The sequence below is a fragment of the Oryza brachyantha genome, chromosome 9, assembly GCF_000231095.2.
Source record: "Oryza brachyantha chromosome 9, ObraRS2, whole genome shotgun sequence".
Lineage (NCBI taxonomy): Eukaryota > Viridiplantae > Streptophyta > Magnoliopsida > Poales > Poaceae > Oryza > Oryza brachyantha.
Genome location: NC_023171.2, coordinates 8,408,377 through 8,429,294, shown reverse-complemented (window position 1 = coordinate 8,429,294; position 20,918 = coordinate 8,408,377). Strand labels below are relative to the sequence as shown.

The following is a 20,918-nucleotide window of genomic DNA, read 5'->3' as shown; positions in this document are numbered from 1 at the left end:
AAACAAAAACTTTGCAATGGATGGATGGCGAGATCGATCGAGGCTGTCGTCGTCGTGCAAACAGTTGAAAAACTTTTGCAGAGGACAAACGTACGTACGTTCCGCGGCCGGTCAATCGACAGGTTGATTCAGCTATATCTATCTATGTATCCGATTTGGACGCTTGAACAAACCAAATTAATCTAGCTAGCTAATTAATCCACTCATCCCCCTCTTTTAATTGATTTGAGAATCATGTAGGCATCAGTTAATTTGCATTTGGCGATCAATATTGGGTGTGATGGCACCGTTCTATGTATCCCAATTCCACTTCTCCACCCTTGCTTTCTTGATTAACCCGAGCAAAATCAGTCTATATCCTAGGACAGTACTCTCCGGATCCTCGAGGAGATGTCACCTCTTAATTAATCTGTTGGGTTGAATGACATAAAGATAATACATGTTATTGTAGGTGAAGGGAGCATGCGAAGAAGTTTGCATATTTGAGACTAAACTTAAATGCCGAAAATTGCTATATTTTAGGAGGGATGAATCGTCTATGTGCATTATATAATCTATTACTTCCTATGTCCTAAATATGCGATCATTTGGATAAAAACATTTTGTTGTAAAACAAGTGACTAATTCGAGACATACAAGAAAAAAAAAGGTAAATAAGGGTATGCACATGTTGGGAGTTTATCTATCTTTTTGTTACCAAAAGAAATAGGGGATAGATATCATTTTATTTGTGTAGTAATTTATTTAAAATTGATCAAAGTAACCACTTATTTTGAGACCGAGAGGAGAAAAGAAGCAGGCTTAGAGAGGGACCCACTCTTTAGATGTGCTTGTATATTGATGATTCCATCATTCTCTCTAAATCTAATACGGAGAAAATTTCTGTGCCCTGCAGTTTTCATTCAATCCATTCCGTGACCTTAAATTTTGTCTTACTGTATGTGCTTGAGTTTTTATTTTAATCTCTTCCATACTTATGTCGTTAGTCGACCATGAGTAACTTTTTTCAACCCGACTATATTGCCCATCTTGGTCATAATTGTGTACTAGCTTACTTAGAAAACCACAATTCTCAAGTCAAAAAAATCATTTGTAAAGAATAAAATAGTTAAAATTATTGACCATAAATTTGAAAACTAAATATTAAATTGAAAATCTGAAATAAAATTTGTACAACAGTTTAACCAAAATCTAGACCCAAAAAATTATTTGGTTCTCAAATTCTGAATGATACTCTGATATGGGTTTAATAAATATTTGAAATATTTGAAATTTGAAATTTTGTTTTTCAGATTTAACATTAAATACTTCTGCCTCATTTAACGTTATTACATATTAAAAAATCACATTGAAATTTATGATTGGCGTATAAATGTGAGAGAGTGGCAATATTATAATTTTTCTAAAAGAATCTAGTGGACCATTGATAGTCAAGTAACAGAAAAGAAATAGAGGGAATTAAACTATAGACAAAATACAAAATTTTCTGGAATACGTGTAAGGGTGGTTTTTTTTTGGTAAAAACGGAACAAAATAACGTCAAATGAACCAAAGCAAGCAATGTCCACGTGGCAGCCCGTAATTGGTGCATGGCAGTTCTTCGCAAACGCGGACGACACGCGCGCGCGTTTGACTCCACGGACGGACCCGCGGCCGATCGATCACTGCTCGTCTCCCCGAGCGATGCTCACAGGCGCCGCGCCCGCGCGCGCCAACGGCGAGGCCTCCGCCTCCACCTCCTCATCGTTGTCGTCCTCCTCCAGCGAGGAGGAGGAGGAGGAGGAGGAGGAGCACATGGTCACATCCCTCCCTGCCGCGCTCCGCGGCTGCGTCGACGGCGGCCGGCTCCTGCGCGGCGCGTTCCACGGCGCCGCGGGCGGCCTCGTGGCGTGGACGAGGCGGGGCGGCGCAGCCCGCTCGCTCCTCGTCGCGTCGGTGAGCCTCCTCCATTGCGCGTTCCAGCGCCGGCAGAAGTTCTTGGCTCCTGCTGTGTTTGGCTGATCGGGGAGGGGGACGCACTTGCATTTGCGCGCAGGCCGGATCGGTGGCGCTCGCGACGGTGACCGGGCTCCTGGTCGTCGTGTTCGTCCTCGTGGCCGCGGCGACGAGCGCCGCCGCCGTCGCGGTTCTCGTCTCCCTGACGGTGCTGTCTGCTCTCCTCGCCGCGGCGTACATCGGCGTGTTGTCGGTCGTCGTCTTCGTCGTGGCGGCCGCGACGGCGGCGGCGGTCGTCGCGATCACGATCGCCACTGGTAATGCGTCTCGTCGAACTTCTCGTTGCTCCTCTCCTCTGCTCTGCGCGCAAATGTGCAATACTTTTTTCTTTTAACTACATCGGCCGCGTTCTTTACCTACGTAAGTCAAGATGAAATTTTATCCAATTTTATGATAGCTATTTTGTAATATAAACAATAGATTAACTACTATAAAATTAAAAATCTATTTTAAAAATATAAGATGATTAACTTTTACTAGAAACTTTTGTTTTAAAGTACAAAATTGAAAATCTGTTTTAAAATATAAGATAAACTTTTTATGTAGAAACTTTTGTTTTAAAGAAATTAATTCTTTAGCGGTATAAAAAGCGTATGTGTCAAAGTTGCTCTAAAACGAACGTAGCCATGGGGCAAAGATTTTTCTTTTGCAAATGATGAGCCAAAAGACAAGCAGCTTCTTCTCGGCTGAAGATTTGCTAACTTGGATGAAAAATAATCGCAAAGATCATTCGAAATTACGAACAGAGGGCATAGCATATGAGCTAACTGCAATTACTTTCCTGAATTTGTTCACCGAAAATGCTTCTACTATCTTCAGTTCCTTTCCAGCAGCGTATTATGAGCAATGACTAAATTTTAGCAATGCCGTTTAATTGCAGGTTGGGCTGCATTATTTTGGATTATTTGGTTTGCTGCAAGAAAATTAGTGGTTTTTTTTCACTAACTGGTCAATCGATGCCACAAGTCGTGGATGATTTTTTCCAGTTTCTGCATCAATTTCCTATTGCACTGCTGCATCCTGTGCATGAACCAGCTTTGCTTAGGACGGGACAGCTTCAGTTTCTATTTGTTACTACTAGTTTTATACATGTAAATATTCAGTGCTCTCACAATTTTTTTCCTCATCTCAGATTAACCATGACATGGTGGCATACATGCTTTGCCATTCTGTATAAGTTACTGCCTCCATCACTAAATGTTTGACGCCGTTGACTTTTTTATGCAAGTTTGACCATTCGTTTTATTTAAAAAAATTCAAAATTATTAATTATTTTTATATCATTTTATTTATTGTTAAGTATACTTTTATGTGTATATATAGCTTTACATATTTTTTTTAAAAAAAATAAATAAGATGAATGGCCAAACATATATAAACAAATCAACAGCGTCAAACATTTAGAGACGGAGGGAGTATTTGATTGATGATGCGTTATTGCATCACCTCATTGTTATAGAATCTCTGAATTCATGGGGAGCAGTTGAGTGACTCGATCTTTCGTTCGTTCGCTCATACAATTCCCATCAGTGCTGCATCAGAAATTCAGAAGAATTTATAGATGACGTTATATACAAGGCATGTCAACGATGTATGGTCTCACTCTAAAGTCCTTGGTCAAAGGGCAGAGGAAACGAACTGGAATTTACTTTCCTTTTGAACTTTGTACCAAATTTAAACTTCAATCACGGAACTGGAAACAGATAGCAATATGACCAGATACCATCACTTATTAGAATCAATTCGAAAGAGTAGCATGTGACTGATCAGACAGAACCACCAACCATAGCAAGCAGCAACTGTTTAGTGCCCATCTTATATACACACACACACACACACACACATTTTTTAAGCAAGCATGCATACACGAATTGAGAGTACAATGATAGCAGCATCATACAGTTTCCCGCTAGAGCTACGCAGGAATTTAGGATGTAGTCATGGAACGTCGAGTGCGATGGTCGATGAAATGTAGCCTTAAAACAAATCAGAGAACAGAACAGTCAAATGAGCACTTTCAAATTCTCATAATTATATTGTGTCATGGGAGGAAGGAGAACCGGAGAGCATACCTAATGGCTACCAACAAGAGAAAGGAGGAATGTTCGATAATTTCCTGAAGTTTCGGAATGGATAGCTTCAGCTAACGATTTTTTGTACTTCTTGTAGTACTCAGCCTTGATATATTGCATGTCGATCTCAGTCCTTGTTACCACGACCCTTATAAGTGTGCTGTCATCAGTACCCATACCTTTCATGGACTTCCGCAAGACCTGAATTTAAACAGTTTGGTGAAAAAAAAAGTCAACACAAACCAAGAAAAAGTCAATCTTAAGAAAGGAACGTTAGTTTTGGATGGAGAAGATAACACATTTAAATAAACTTCTTTATGTGTCAGTTGGTTTGAGGATGATAAGCACCCCAGCATAAGCAGATAACCACATTAATGTCCATGGAAAAAAAGTCTTATATGCACTAGACATTTGGAATTAGCAGCGCGTTGCCATAGAAATATTCCAACATCAATGAAATTAATTACCAGCCTAAAATGATAAGCACACTAGTGATCAGTCCAGGAGAGTAAGGAGAAGAGAAGTCAGTCATGTGATTATTTGATAGGACTTGAAAAGACACCTATGCACAGAAAATAACTACAGAACTCAGCCAGATCATGAAGGCTCTTGTGCTCAATAATGGATGGGGCAACCCATATCAGATGCTATAAATATTTTGCTGAATCAAATACTGGCTACACTGCTGTCTACCGAGGATACAAGTGGGGCAGGCTTTGAGGTCCGCTAAACTACAACTGTACCCCACCCAATGGCGACATGCTTCAATGGTACTAGAGTGGTGGGAGGCAGTAGCAAATACAAAGAAAGCCCCCAAAGAAGGCACTACGCTCCCTCACGCTACTAGTGGCCTGAGAGATCTGGAACAAGAGGAACCGCAGAACCTTCCAACAAAAGGAGCTCTCAACAACCAGTTTGTTAGCAAAAATCGAGGAGACCAAAACCTGGGTCCTGGCGGGCGCAAAAAGACTCGGCGACTGGCTCACATTTAGATAGCTAGGGCCCAAGGCCTCTCTTGAACAGTCCCATCTGTACAGTTTTACACTTCTCTATTCAATGAAAATGACACTCGTCGTTTTGTTCAAAAAAAGTATGCTTGCATCCATTTTTATTCAGGGGGTGGAAAAGCATGTGGGTTCTTTTGCGGGATAGTGGGTTACCCGCTTGCATCCTTAATGTGGCTAAAAAAATCAATGTGTAACAAGAAAACTTGGTGCATGAATTTGCCTCTCCAATGAAACAATAGTAGAATTATGGTTGTAAATTTCTCTTTCTGAAGACCACATGAGTGAGATACCTTTGCAAAATACTTGGCTGGATTCTCAGCACATCTGAGGATAGTTAGCAGAGCAACTTCAAAGTTTCCAGATGTTTCGCTCTTCACAACCTACCACAAATGAAGGGAAATCTGTGATTACACTGACAAGTTCCATTAGTGACATCAATACACGTATACAAGAAAAAAAATAACAGTATTACCTTCTCTAATGACCGATCATACATATGATGGTAAGCAGAGGCAACAGATGCCAAGTGCGCCCAGCTGCGTTCAGCGAAAATGCGGATGAAGGTCTTCTCATCAGTGCCCAGCCTTTTCTCACCAGCTTTATAGAGGTCCTTTGCATCGTGTGTCACTATAGTAGGATCAACCTCAGGACCTTCATAGCGTGGAATTCCCACATAAGCAAGCAAGAGCTGAAACATGAATTATATCAATCACTGCTTCCAGCAGAAAAATGCAAGTGAATTCATTATAAACTAATATGAAAATATTGATTGGCATACTGTGTAGTAAGCCTATCCTGCAGATTTCTTTGTACATTACAAGTTAAGGTGAAACAATAGATAGATGCCAAGATAAGAGTTTTACTGCCTAATGGCTGTTATGATATTTCTGATAAGAAATATACTCCCTCTGTCCCAAAATTATTTCTCTAATGACTCCATTTTTAGACTCACATATATAAGATTTGCTCCGGTCCTTCCTTTTGTACTGCGAGGTACTAGTACCACGAGGTACTAAAATCCTCACTCGTGCTACCCACCTCACGATTATGCTGGTACTAAAATCCTGACTGTTGGTGATAATAGATCAAACGGTCACAATTGCATGGTACCTCGAGGTATAGCTTGGTCATGGGATGGATAGCACAAGTGGGGATATTAGTACCTCACTGTACTAGTACCTCACGCTACGAAAGGAAGGACTGGAGCAAAGCTCCACATATATATATACAAAAGCTACAAAGACCAAAATACCCTTTAGTTTTTCAAACTCCAAATCCGAATGCGTGTCTCCTACTTTTTCAAATCTTAATGCATTTGTCTACTATTTTATCTAGCTCCAATGCAATAATTGGTCAAAAATAAAGTCTTTGTGGGACAGACAACATGAGCTAAAAAGGAAGTCTTTTTGGGACGGAGGTAAGAGCTAAATATTCGTGTGTCAGAAATCTCTTCCAAAACTACAAAAGATAAGCAATTCAGGTGTCCATGTGTTATCCATGTATAAAGTCAAACAAACAATAGGGCAGATCCTCTAACAAGCTAATAAGAATTAGGACCTTCTGATGATCGCCTGACGTGCGCTGACCAATGTCATGCTCAAGATAAGTACCAAATTTTGCATGATAAGTCTGTTTCATTATTTGCAACTGTGATGGTGTCCTGGAACATATTATCTCAGTAGCCGCTCTCAAATCAATAGTATCACCACTCAGAGCATCCCTCAAAACAGTTGCATCTCGTCCAGCAGGATCAAGAATCCATAGCAACATTGCTTTCTACAATCATTTAAAAAGTTAATCAAATAATCACATCAGTCTAGATTAATGTCACTAAAAGTAAAGTACATGGCTAACATTTATCTAACTTGTATTAATTATCACTTCACTAAAATCTGAATATACAGCTTATTTGATAGGTATATCGCTACAAATTGCTTCATAATTTGATCTATTATTTGGTAAAAAGAAGAATTCTTCTAGAATTTTGCATGCCTTGTGGTGTCCACTGAGTTCAGACGATATACGGCGGGAGAGATCCTCAGAATACATAGTCCTGTATTCCTGTTGAATGATGGCACGTTGCATCGAGTCACGATGAGTAAGTATATTTATAACTGTTGTACTATCACAGCCCATCCCTGGAAGACCATTAACCGGTCAAATCAAAAGGAGCATAAGCACATAAAGCAATACAGCTACTGGCTAATGAGGAAGTCAGGTAATGAAGTTTGAAATGAGTGCACAAGAAATATTCTTGATATCAAGTAGAGGTCAAATTTTTGCAAACTGCTCAGTTGCTACAATGAAATTACACCTCCCTTTGCATATATGATATAATTGCCAATTTTGTCCACAGATATTGTTAACAAATATTTGTCACCACACAGAATCCCATTGCTTGGCTTCCCGTTTTACCCTACAATTAATAATTCTATTCCCACTCAGATTCAGCTTGGCTTCTGAGTTCCTGAGTATTTGCCTGAGGATTAGCACACAAAACAAATGCACCACAGGCACAATTGGTCACATCCAATGGGCAATGCGATTGTCTAGGGCTTCGTGCACCCAGGGGAGAACAGAGGTGGTAGTACTTAATTTTGAAAGCAACCAGAGATTAGTAAATCATATTAATGACGCTTGACTCAATATAAAGAAAAAACTCAGTTTACAGAGACAATAATATATGATAAAATGAACCAGAAAAATCAATCTTAACCATTAGTCAATAAAAAACACTCCCTGTGTTTGAAAATATAATGTGTGTTAGCTTTTTACACAATCTCCAACCTAATTATTTGACTAATAATTTTCTTTTCTAATATATTATCAACAACTATAAAATTAACATCATATGAAAATATTTTCAAATACGAATATAACATTATTACATGCATGACACAAAATGTATATATGTTAGCTCAACTATTAGTCAAAATTGTCAAATGTTGACTTTGTGGAAAATAAGGACACGTTATATTTTCAATTGGGGGGAGTAGTCAATAGCTGAAAATTACTACATCTGACCCACACAATTTAGGATGAAAATTACTACATCCAACCCATACAATTCGTTTTAGGATGAATTACATAGATTGAAGCATAAGAATGATGTTATCAGATCCATAATATGTTATTATTTTTTGTGCTCATAGCAATAGCTAGTCAAAGTGTCACCTTGGAGACATGGTAAAGAAAATGAGTTTATCAATACTATCCACAACGAATTGTTTTTTCCATGGATGCTATGCTTACTTTTTTTCCCTAGTAACCATGTGCTCTATACTAATACCACCCACATCCATCAGCTGTTAGACTACACAGATGTGCCCTTTGAACCTGAAAATGGTCCAGTTGAGATGGAGACAAGACTGTAGTTAAAAATAAGCTATCCCATTTAACACCAAAGTTTATTTGGAGCAAGTCAAAATATGTCTTAGTGGATGCAATTACCACAACTCAACCCACTTGAAAGCTATCCCACTCCAAACTTCGGCACATTCTGTCCAGGCATTCAACATCAGACTAAGACCCCAACAATAAATTCTCACCTCCACAACTCTTCCCCCAACAAAAAACACCCTGAATTCAGTCCGACCATCCCCTTGACTGAACCGGCAATTTCCCCCACTCCCCACAGCGCATCGCGGCAACGTAAACCCCCCCAAAAAAAGTAGGATCATCGTCAGCTCGCCAAATCCCCTAAGCGCCGCGGCAAACCCTACATCCGAACGCGTCGGCTCCCACACAGCCTCTCACACGGCGGAGCGGAGGCGGTGGTTCGGGTGGGGGAGTGAGCGATAATTTTTTTTTTTTTGAGGGTAAGGGGAGAAATAATAAAGCGCGGCGGGGGTGTGTGGGGGGCGGATGACCTTTGAAGGCCTTGTGGAGGTCGATGGCGTCCTGGCGAGGGTTGGTGAGCGCCGGCGGCAAGGTGAGGCTCGCCATTATCGATCGCTCCCCGTCTCCGTCTCCGGCTCCGGCGGCGACTCGATTCGATTCGATTGGGAGGGAGGAGGTGGTGGTGTGGTCGTAGCAATCGGCAACGAACGGTGCGTGCGTCGCGGGGGAATTTTTTTTAAGGTGGACGGGCTGTGGACCGCGTCCACGCCAGTTGCTCGTGGACCGCTTCCCCCCTGCTCCCGGCGCGCCACGCACGCACGTGCCAAATGGACCCCTGATCTCTTGTTCGTTGAATTCGTCAACGCTGTGTAGTTTGAATTTGAACGGTTAGGCCGCGTCTTTTTCCCCTATTATTTCTTGGATTTTATTAGTATATTTTTAACCGTTAAACCGTATACTTCTTATAAAAAGGATTATATAAAAGTTGACCATCTTATCTTACATTTATAAAATAGATTTTTAATTTTCTAGTAATTAATTTAATTATTTATACCATAAAAATCAGATAATATCATCTTTCATCTTCATAAAAAAAACTTAGACTTTGGCTTAGTGTGAGATGGAGGGAAAGTAAAAGATACTTGTTTTAACATTACTGTATGAGTAATTAAGCATTAATTATTGTAAACTTAAAAATGTGTTACTATACCACTGCCTCCGTCCCTAAATGATGTTGACTTTTTATGCACGTTTAAGTATTTATCTTATTTATTTTTTTTGTCAAACGTGTAAAGCTACATATGTGCATAAAAGTATATTTAACAATAAATAAATGATATAAAAATAATTAATAATTATATAATTTTTTGAATAAGATAAATAGTCAAACGTATATAAAAAATACAACGGCGTCAAACATTTAGGAAGGAGGGAGTAAGCTTTTATAAAGTAATATTTGTATAATTTTTTAAAAATACCTCACTCAATAATTTAGAAAACATGTCCACGATAAATAAAATATTTTTGCAGGTAAAACCTAGCTACCGAACGCTCCTTGACGTCAACATCCTTGTCAATATTCTGTATGTAGTAGTAGTAGTAGTTACACCAAAACATGCATTTACATATACACGTTCTTCACCAATACCAGGGTAGAGGACTGAGCTTATATTAGATGATTGGACTATTATATTATATGAGATGATATCATGTTTTTAACATGTCAAACATATCGATTGACTTGGGTGGCCTATCTACGTGGATTGGTCGAAGAAAAAAAACATATATACAAACAAAAATAATTTGTGAATAAAACTTTTATATACATGTTTCTAGTGATCTAGAACTAAAGGCCATTAAATAAACTATGGTGGAAAAAATCTCAAATCAAATCCAATTTAAGATTAAAAAATTAAAATTTTGGCTTATGCTTCATAAAGATAATATAAAAGATAAGGGTGTAAATTTGGATTACAAGATTCGACTAACATACGAGGTTATGAGTGATTTTAAAACATGTTTATTATATTGCCTACGTTTGCAAAGTCAGATATTTTATTTTTGACATGTTTTTATTGACAGGTATTTAGAAAGTACAAGACATTTTATTTGTTTTTATTGTTAATATTTGAAAAGGTTCACTTCATATATCTGGCTGGTGGTTAGGGCTGTCACTGGGTATTCTTACCTATACTCTTAAGGCCGCTTTCGTTTCAGGGCCGGTAAGTTAACTTACCCCGGTGAAAAAGATTAGTACATGATTAATTAATTATTAATTATTAAAAAAATATAAAATAAATTGATATGATTTTTTAAAACAACTTTCCTATAGAAAATTTTTGCAAAAAGTAAACTGTTTAGTAGTTCGGGAAGCGTGTGCGCGGAAAATGAGAGGAATAAGTTAATAATTACTCATTTAAATTTTGATAAATGAGTATTATCTATTTTACACACTTTATTCATACTCATTTAATATGTATGAACTTGGATCTAAATTTTTAAACTCATGTTTATATTAAAATATTGATTTTTACTAAAATTTAGAGGGATGATTTATTATGTTGAAGATAATCTTTATACAAATCTTGATCCATTCCTCACATATATCTATTATCTTATCCATTGGATTATACATGCCCATTTAGTTTAGGCATGTGTAATATCATTAAAAATGGTTATGAGTAAAATTTGATATAGGTATGAATTACCCAATACCGGCAAACCTAATCGGTGGGCTGAGCCCCATCTTAAATATTACCGATGTAGTTATACTCAACATCCCTGCAATATATGCTAAGTTCACATCATAATAAATGATACCATACTGCTAGGTTAAAACAATTGTCTCCATAGAATATATGTATTGCCAATTGTCTCCATGCTATATACTTTCACACATTACCGTGTACATTTACTATTTTCTTTTTCACGTGAATTATTTTCTCACTTTAACTGTATATTGTTGTTTAAATATGCAAATGTAATGTGTCAAAGTACTTAGTACTTTATTTAACAACCATGCAACACATGATTTTTGATCAGATGTCAATGAACTAAAGATGAAAGAGATAAGAGGGACATGGTATCTTATAAGACATTTGTTATTAGCAATGAACAATGCTAAGATATCCATGGTAAACAATGGTATCTTCAAGTATAAGGTTAATTGGATCACACCATTGCAACTTTCATGACTTTGAAATATGCCATTAGTATTTACCTATTTAAAGTGACACCATTACATAGCAATTATTTTAGACTTACCACTATTCATCCTATCGATGCACTAAAATGATTTTTTTACCAAATTGCCCTCCTCCGTTCATCCCCTTCTTCCTTCCCTTCTTCATATTCCTATCTTTCTTACATGGTTCCACCGCTGGTTAGATTAGGCAGTTTGGTGTCGAACTAGCCACGAGTGAGTAGTGGTCGTAGCATCAAAGCTAGAGCGAGAAGTGACCGCAACATCAATGGTGAATCAAGAAGCAGGGGGTGGTAGCAAGCTCAGGGCTAGACCAAGGTTAATGTACAAGTGGCAGCGACATGAGCAGATCCCGTCGGCGTGACAAACAACAGTTGTGGTGTTGATGGTAGAGCAAGCAAAAAAGCAATGAGTAGATATGGGGCAGTAGCAATGGTGCCGATGGCATGCAAGCAACTAATAGTGGTAGTGTCTAGATGCACTTGGCCCGTTGTTGCTAACCGGAGAGCAATGAGATCGTGTATGGCGAGTCCAATAGCGATGAGCTTAGAGCTTTGGTTACTAGCATGGTGAAGTGGTCTAGACAAGGGAAGGGCATATACGAGGCAACTACAACCTCAAGAGAGAATAGGCCCAACGCGGAGCTTGCTATTGTTTCACATTCCTTCTACGTCACCAGAGAGGAATTGTGGTCCACATGCTCACTCCTTTGTGTCGACGGTAAATCATTCTCACGTTGGCACTCTTGTATCCTTAACGAGTTTGGTAGCCATGCAATTTCTCGTTTACTGATTTGCCTCATGCTCACTCATGTGCCATCACCGTGAACGTCACTGCCATAGGGAGTATGGCCTCTTGTTTTGGTCAGAGATGACAGAGATGAGAGAAGGAAAGAAGAGGAAGAAGATGAGGGTATTTTGGTCTAATAATTTTTAGAAGTACCTCAAAGGGATAAGTAGTTGTATGGTTTCAAATTCTCGAAATTTATAATGTCATCGTTCCGATTAGGTCAATAGTAAAGGTATTTTTGGAAATAAATATTTTTCAATGGTATGGATGCAATTAACCCTAAATAAATTACTATGTCATAAAATTTTACACATCATATAATTACCTGGGTGCTAGTGGTGGCAACTAGCAACATGCTATCCCGCATAAGAGGCTTTATGCTAGTTCATTTTCTACCACTAGTAAAAAAGCAAATAACTTCAATAATATTTTTTCTACAAAGAAACTGCAATATTAATTTAACATATTTAAATATTTACATCCTGGTTTTCCTAGTATCCCTACAAATGACTGATTTAAGAGTCATGCACTCTGGATATTCAAAAATTAAAAAAAAATCATACCATGCATCAAAAGTGGAGAGGGAAAATAAAAAAATTTGCTGACATGACTATCTCCGATTAATGTCGCATCACCGCAACAACTTAGGTAGTGTTAGGATTTTCAGCTTAGCTAATCCCTCATCTACCATGAGCATGCTTCCCAAAAATCAATGGTATGTTTTTCGCAATATGTATATATATATATATATATATATATATATATATATATATATATATATATATATATATATATATGCTCTTTTTCGGTTTTCCGCTTCTCCTATTGTTCTTATCAATTCCTCTTCCTCCTTCCTTCTTTTCAATAAGAAGTATTTGAAATGAAACAAATTCCTCTTCATTCTGTTGTGCTCAGCGAAGGAACTGCCTAAGCATACTTTTGCGGATCCAAAATTCTTTGTTCTTTCGAAGTCTTCTTCTTGCATATAAGAACGCAACTCTTGCAAAAACCAGGATTTGAGTAGTAAGCGGCATCCCCTCTGAGTTGTGAGTAAGCGGAACCATTCTGTTTTTTTCTTCTCCAGATTCTGCCCAGTAGTAATTTGCCTATGATTTTTCCAACTGATATGTCGATATAGAAAGATCTCCTTATTTCTTCACCGCGGGTTCTCGCGTCATTTTCTTGAAAAGATATTAGATCACCGTGGGAAACTTTCAAATGAGTAATGGTTACCAGTCGCTGAGCGCAACAGAATGAAGAGGAATTTATATATATATATATATATAAAGAGAGAGAGATAAAATCAAGTATTCTAATTTTTAAGTTTAGCTAATACATATTAATCATAAGCTAATTATCTTTCTCATTTTGCGTATGGCTTAGACCATGCTAAACGCACCAAAATGGTGAGCGGTGTCGCTGCACAACTATGGATGGTGGCTTCTGTAGAGGAGAGAGAAGACGAAGAGCCATGCCTCCTACAAGGTGTGTGCCCCTTCCCTCTTGAGTCGCTTGATCTGCACCACCTAGAGGAGAAAGAAGCCAAGGGCATAACATTGATGACGGGTTTGGCATTGTCACCACCGTCTGCTCAACCGTACCCAACTCCTCTTCTGTCATGGGATGTTGAGTTGCCTCTAATATCACCATTATTGTGTAGATATAGCTGCCATCGCATCCCTATCATTATCCACAATGAGGAGAGGCGACGGGGCTAGATATGCTTTGTGGAGGAGGAGAGGTGGTGGCTGTCACCATTACCGTCACCACCCTATTGAGCTCCTTTTCCACTAGTGTCAACACATAGATCTAGCGGTACCCGCGACCACCATCACCATCTTCCTTACCATGCGGAGCTACTCTTTCGCTGCCTATCATTGCATAGCGAAAGATAGGAAGGGCGACGCCTATGAAGCGGGGCGGGAGAAGGTGAAGCCAATGGCGTTGGGCTATGAGCCCGATTGTCAACAAAGGAAAAAATGACTAATTAAGAAGAAAATGTGTTGGGAAAGGGTGGATTTTATAGTTGTTTCTGATTTTTAGGTGTTTGTGGGAAATATTGGAGTTATATATATTGAAAGTGTACTAGGACTTAAATAAGAGATGATATAAAAAAATAAAAATGCAACTAAAGCCACTTACATTATGATAAAATTAAATTTTAGACGGATGCATCAGCCTATATAACATTTAAGACCACTCGACTTGAGTAGTTTACATTTTACATTGGATAAGTTTTACCCAAACCATATAAGTTCTTTAGCACTGAAACAACCAGAATCAATCTATTCACATAAAACAAGATAAGTTACTAGGATGCAACTAATTATGTTTTTGCACAAATAAATTCATTTTGAGTTTACTTTAATTAATTAATATATAATTAATCATGTAATAATAACTTATAATCCATCGTCCCACAATAAGTGCATTTTTGCACTATTTATGTTAAACATTTGATCGTTTGTCTTATTTAAATTTTTTTATGATTAGTATTTTCATTGATATTAGATGATAAAATATGAATAATACTTTGTGTGCCTATTTCTTTTAATTTTTTAATAAATTTTTAAATAAGACGAATAATCAAACATTAAACACAAAAATTCACAAATACAGTTATTAGCACGAATGCAGTATTATTTTAAGCAAGACTAGGTTTAGTTGGCAAAAAATTTTGGGCCACTTTTTATCTTTTGGAAACTGAACGGGGTTACGAAAGATTTTTGGGTTTGCATGTACTGTTCACATAATAGACTTTTTTTTTACTGTTATACCCCTAACTGTTCGCCTATTAATGCTACCCAAATGGATCATTTATTATGGGCAAATGTGATATCTTGTTGAAGTGTGACAAAAATTTTTTGTTGTGTAGTTCACAAAATATAAAAAGGTGTCTGAACACAAAACTTTTGCCTCATCTCAAAAATTTTTACGAACTAAAGAGGCATAAATAAATTAGCTCGCCCCGAAAAATGACTCGCCTAAAGTTAAAAAAAAAACGCTATACCGTGCTGGTCCTAGTCAACCACAGACGTGTAATAAAGAAAGACGTAAACGCGACACCGACCGATACCGGTTCCTCCCCTCCGCACCTTTGCTGACGACAAATGGGTCCCACCCGGGGCGCCGATCAACCACCGGCCTTCCTGCCTCCCCTCCCTCCATACACCCGGTCCACTCCACCCCTCCGCCGCGCGGTGCACCGCCTCCATCCACCACTGCCATGTGGGCCCCCAAGCCAGTCGAGCTTTCTGCGCTTCCTTCCCACGTGCCATCTCGCCTCGAGAGACACGCGGCTCACTCGCTCGCTCGCAGGCAGGCCGGGCCGGCTGGGCCGGGCCCACCTCCGCCGCGTTGGACTTTTGATCGCCACCGCCTAAATAGGAGCATATAAAACGCTCGTGAAGAAGAGAGATTTAATTTCGAGAAATTCTCCGAGAAGGCGAAGCTTCCATTTCTTCCTCCTCTCTTTTCTTTTCTCCCTCTCCCCGACATGTGGGCCCCCACGGCCTCGCCGGCGACGGGGAGGGCGGCGCTCCCGCCGCCCCGGCGGCGGATGGCGGTGGTGCGGATCGCCGTCGCGGTGGCTCCTGCGAAGGCGCGGCCGCGGCTCTGCCTCGCGGTGCCGCCCGCGTCCGATATGTCCGCGGCGGCGGCGGCGAAGGAGGAGGAGGAGGAGGAGATGGGGTGGAGGAAGGCGGTGGAGCTGGACGCGGCGGCGAGGCGGGAGATGGCGATCCGGAGGCTGCAGGAGGAGGCGGGGACGGGGACGGGGAGCAGCAGGAGGGAGTTCGCCGTGTTCGAGACGGCCAGGGGGGACGCGCTCTTCACCCAGTCCTGGACTCCGGTCGCCGCCGCCGCCGCCGATCGCGTCAAGTATTCACGCCTCCCTACCCACCACCACCGCTTATAATATTATTTCATCATCTACGATTTCGTCATTGGGGTTGAAGAGATTGGCAGAGGTTTACCTGTGATAGAGACGCCTGCTGCATTGCTCGTAGCGTTTAATTTGGCGGGATTTATTCAATTTGTGTTGATAGCGTCGAGCAGGGCAATATATTTTGTTTTTGGTGGTTGATTTTTAGGGGCATTTGTCTTGTAGTAGTAGAGATGCATGAAAGAGTATCAGAATATTCTGCTGAGAGCAGAAGCTTGTCCGTTCCTCAAATATGGTGTTCTTGTGGGGATTAGCCATGCAGAGACGAAGGGCTACATGACAAACTCTTTTGTTCACCGGTGCTTGGGCTTGCTAACATTAAGGTGGACTAGATTACAAGGGCCTAATCATTCTGTTGGGACAACATAGTGCGTCCAATGGTGCTCTGAGCAGTCCTTTGTCGTATAGTAGTGTCTTAAGTTGTAGCTGAATATGTATGCCCAGATGCTGCTTCAGGATTTAGGAAGGATTTTCATTTCCTGGACCTGACACTTGGGGTGAGTATTGAGACATCTGTTTTCTTTGATGCAGTAAGATGCAGCCATGAATGGATGCACTGTCCAATGATATATTTATGTTTAATTTTCTCAACAGAAGAAAACAGGATAGGCTGTTTCAACAACTGTGGGTATATGTGACTAAAAAAAACCTGCATGAATGTACCAAAAAAAATGGTGTAGGCTTTGTAGTCCATCCATTACCTTTGCCATTAGAAGTTAGTTAAGTTAGGAAACAAGTGTATGATTTATTTTCTTGACTTAAGGGAACGTCAATTCACTGGAGACAATATGTTTTGGGGGTATGAATGTATGATGTAATGCTTTTCTAGTTCATCACATAAAATGGTGTACTGGCACTACTTGATTTCATGAATAATTTTATTCATTGTTTACTTTAGTTTAGACAGTATCCTGATTTTTTTTTTTAAATTTTCAATTCCTACAGGGGCATTGTGGTTCTGTTACATGGTCTAAATGAGCATAGGTATATATGTAAATATATTATTATGGGTTTTCATGGTGGATTGCTGATAATCAGTTAGTCTCCTGCAGTGGGAGGTACAACCATTTTGCAAAGATATTAAATGATCATGGGCTTAAAGTTTATGCAATGGACTGGATTGGTGAGTTACTATCATACTCTAGTGCTAAAATCTTGATTAATATGATGTTCTTAAGTCTTGTTGATTCGATTAAGATTGTCAAATCAGTCTGTACTAACTGCACATATTGATTCTCTTGATTCTCAAATTTGGATCGGTGAGTTACTATCAGTTTGACTAACCTGAGGTCAGAGATTTGAAAATCTTCTTGAAATCAGAGGCGAAAGCCACTGACAGACTTGTATTTAGATTGGTTTATTTTGTTTTCAAGTTAAGCCATAGTGAACCATATAGTTATGGGATGCCTACTGTTGTACGAGGCACATGTGTGATTTGTTCAGTATTTAAGCCTCTTCCTTTTTACAGTAACTTTATTCAGGCTTTTTATGAAATAAGATTTTTGCTAGTTATTAGACTAGTAGCGGTAACAGGAAAATTAGTATTGCTTGAATGCGTTTTTCCTGATCACTAGCAGAATGTCAATGTGGTTCTATAGACAAAATAACTCAAACCCATCACAGTTTTTTTCTTCTTCAATGAGGTTGGAGTTTGAATATGAAATTCAATGGTCGAGGATTAATGTTTACCAAATATTCATCTGTTCAGTGGTCTAGGGAAGGAGGGTGATTGGATGGCAGATGGACCATAACTATCACCAAATAAGATGATTTATAGGAGTACCTGCATCTGTTGTGTTGATACAGCTATTGTTCCAAAACAAACTTCCTTTTATATTAACTCCTCAATCCTCATCAATGTGGTATATCTTGCCTTATGCTGAACTGGTCCTTTTAATCGATGGGCTGCTTTGACAAAACTGGAGACCACTTTCAATTTTATTCTCTGTCTATATATTTTGAGTCGTCTGATCTTCACTTTGCTGTATGTTATCTTGTCTCCAAGGACATGGTGGAAGTGATGGGGTACATGGCTATGTTTCGTCGCTTGATCATGCTGTTGGTGACCTGGTACTTTTCTTGATACATAATAGCTGCACAGAAATAGATATCTAGCAGGATTCCATTAACCTTTAAACATTCCTTTCCATGCAGAAAGAATTTCTGGAGGATATTGTACTGGAGGAAAACTATGGTTTGCCATGTTTCTTATTTGGCCACTCCACAGGTGGAGCTATTGTTTTGAAGGTACACACTGGTGCAATGAAGCTGTTACGCTGGATTGTTTGATTGCCTTTGTAATAGGAAGTACACTTAACTGAAAATACCAATTTAATTTCCTTTTTGTGTGAACATCCAAAGGCAGCACTGGATCCTTGTGTAGAAGTTCATGTTGAAGGTGTGATCTTGACATCACCGGCTATTCATGTCCAACCAGCTCATCCAATTATCAAAGTAAGCACATTACTTTTATAGTCCCTTTGTTTTCTATTCCCTGCATCCCATTTGCACTTGGAAATTGGAATGCTATCTTCACATGTCCAGTTTGATATTATGCTTTTAACCTTGGTACCTATTAATGGTAGGAAAAATTTGTTGTTAGACATTCCAAAATTCTTTACCATTTCTATATGTTGATATACATTGTCCTACTAGAACTCATTTTGTTTCAGTATTTGTCAGTGTAATCTTGCTTTCTTGTTTAGTTGTGTCATTTGCTCGTATTGTTTGTAAGAATATTTATTTGTGTTTGTTGATTTTAGTGGATTGAAACTTGTTTTTTATCATAAAAAAATTCTTTTTCCGGATATTCCAGTTAAAAAAATTATAAGTAGGGAAGTATGAAGTAATGTTCTTGTGCTCATTTTCATAACGTTAGCAGAATCTTTTGAATTGACTGGAGTATGAATTCACATCAGATATCAACATTCTATTATCTTATGGTAATGGTTGTGTAACCTTCATACAGTTTAAACCTTAAACTGCGATATATCTGAAGCCCTGTTTTAATGTATAAACATAGTATATCACTTTTTTAACGAAAGAATAACAATTTTAGTGGATTGAAACATGTTTTTTATCACTAAAAAAAATCTTTGACATGGCTATTCCAGTTAAAAATTCATATGTAGGGAAATATGAAGTAGTGTTCTTCATAATGTCAGCGGAGTCTTCTGAATTGACTGGATTATGAATTCACATGAGATATCAACATTCTATTATCTCATGGTAATGGCTCTATAACCTTTGTACTGTTTAAACTTTAAACTTTGATATATCTGAAGCCCAATGCTAATTTTTATGAACAGAGTATCTCACTTCTGTTATGAAAGAATTACCCTTTAACTCACATCATATTTTTAAGTAATTTCAACATATTTTCTGTCCAGAGATTTGCCTGTGGGTTATTGACTTTTGATCTGGAGTGCAATTTGTGTGATGTTTAACAACTGGGGATAGCAACAGGAATATAGTTCGAACAATTTTATATTTACAGATGCTTTTATTTCTTTCTGTTTCTCTTCACCAGGTTGTTGCACCAATCTTCTCTGTGTTAGCTCCAAAATATCGAGTTGCTGCTTTGCATAGGAGAGGACCTCCTGTTTCCCGTGATCCTGAGGCTTTGAAGATCAAGTATGCTGATCCACTTGTGTATACTGGACCCATTAGAGTTAGAACTGGCAATGAAATTCTTCGGATATCATCATACTTGCAAAGAAACTTAAGCAGAGTAACTGTCCCTTTCTTAGTTCTGCATGGCACCGCCGACACGATAACTGACCCTAGAGCTTCTCAACGACTATACCAATCATCAGCATCAGCGCATAAATCTATAAAACTGTATGATGGATATTTACATGATCTTCTTTTTGAACCTGAAAGGGATGATATAGCAAATGACATCATCAATTGGTTAAGCTCAAGACTTAATGTTCTCCAGAGATGGTGAAGTGAATCAGCTATATGGTGCTACTGGAACACGGTATAGAAGATAAAGGCTAATTGTAAAACATTTTCATTTAGTATGCTGCCTTTGCCTTTGTAGATGTTTTTGTCTAGTTATTGCAGTCAAGGTGGGAAACGAACCTACCTGAGATGTAAGTAGTGCAAGATAGAGCATGTTGAAAAATATGTACTTCATTATGGTAATAGTAAATGTATTTAAAGAAAAGCATGAGTTCGCCATTGAGTTTGTAGTTTCTTATTGATTGCTTATGGTTTATCCTATCATCCATCTCATGACATAGTTTAATAATTAGGGAGTAATAGTTCCAGCATAAAGCCAGCTGATTGCTTCTGATCTGCATATGATCTCATAAAGTTGTGCATTGTCAGCAATGCAATCATAATATATTTTTGAGAAAACCTTTGATGATCTTGCTGTAACACAATCAAATGCCATTTATTTGTATTGTGAAAGCAAGGTTACAAATCCAGCAATATTTGATGGGTGTCTGCTGTTAACATTTTCAGTATCATAATTGTATTGTTGCTCCTCTACGATGAAGCTGGTCAAAATTCTTCTGTTTTTCTTTTTCCTGTTTTTTCTCATGAAGTGTGGAAATATACTT

General features: G+C 38.7%; 3 protein-coding genes across 4 annotated transcripts; 2 read left to right on the top strand and 1 right to left on the bottom strand.

Moving 5' to 3' along the window:
* Window positions 1-1,654: 1,654 nt before the first annotated feature.
* On the top strand, window positions 1,655-3,223 carry LOC121055387. Its single transcript, XM_040527869.1, has 3 exons — window positions 1,655-1,935; window positions 2,036-2,252; window positions 2,876-3,223. Exons 1-3 carry the CDS (start codon window positions 1,684-1,686, stop codon window positions 2,938-2,940), a joined length of 534 nt encoding a protein of 177 aa, XP_040383803.1. The 5' UTR covers window positions 1,655-1,683; the 3' UTR covers window positions 2,941-3,223.
* A 474-nt stretch (window positions 3,224-3,697) lies between these two features.
* Window positions 3,698-9,152, bottom strand: LOC102707057 (annexin D5-like). Its single transcript, XM_006660541.2, has 7 exons — window positions 8,944-9,152; window positions 7,067-7,212; window positions 6,632-6,850; window positions 5,547-5,762; window positions 5,365-5,454; window positions 4,068-4,268; window positions 3,698-3,971 (listed from the first exon to the last, which is right to left on the bottom strand). The coding sequence occupies exons 1-6, from the start codon at window positions 9,017-9,019 to the stop codon at window positions 4,068-4,070; spliced, it is 948 nt and encodes a 315-aa protein (XP_006660604.1). The 5' UTR covers window positions 9,020-9,152; the 3' UTR covers window positions 3,698-3,971.
* Window positions 9,153-15,862: 6,710 nt separating this feature from the next.
* Window positions 15,863-20,541, top strand: LOC102717650 (monoacylglycerol lipase-like). Of its 2 annotated transcripts, XM_006661132.3 has the most exons (7): window positions 15,863-16,283; window positions 17,293-17,331; window positions 17,400-17,470; window positions 18,353-18,417; window positions 18,502-18,594; window positions 18,709-18,801; window positions 19,877-20,541. In XM_006661132.3, the coding sequence occupies exons 1-7, from the start codon at window positions 15,901-15,903 to the stop codon at window positions 20,294-20,296; spliced, it is 1,164 nt and encodes a 387-aa protein (XP_006661195.2). In that variant the 5' UTR covers window positions 15,863-15,900; the 3' UTR covers window positions 20,297-20,541. The 2 variants fall into 2 exon arrangements, with proteins under 2 accessions (XP_006661195.2, XP_040383792.1); XM_040527858.1 differs by lacking the exon at window positions 17,293-17,331 and having other exon boundaries at window positions 15,869-16,283.
* The last annotated feature ends 377 nt before the right edge of the window (window positions 20,542-20,918 follow it).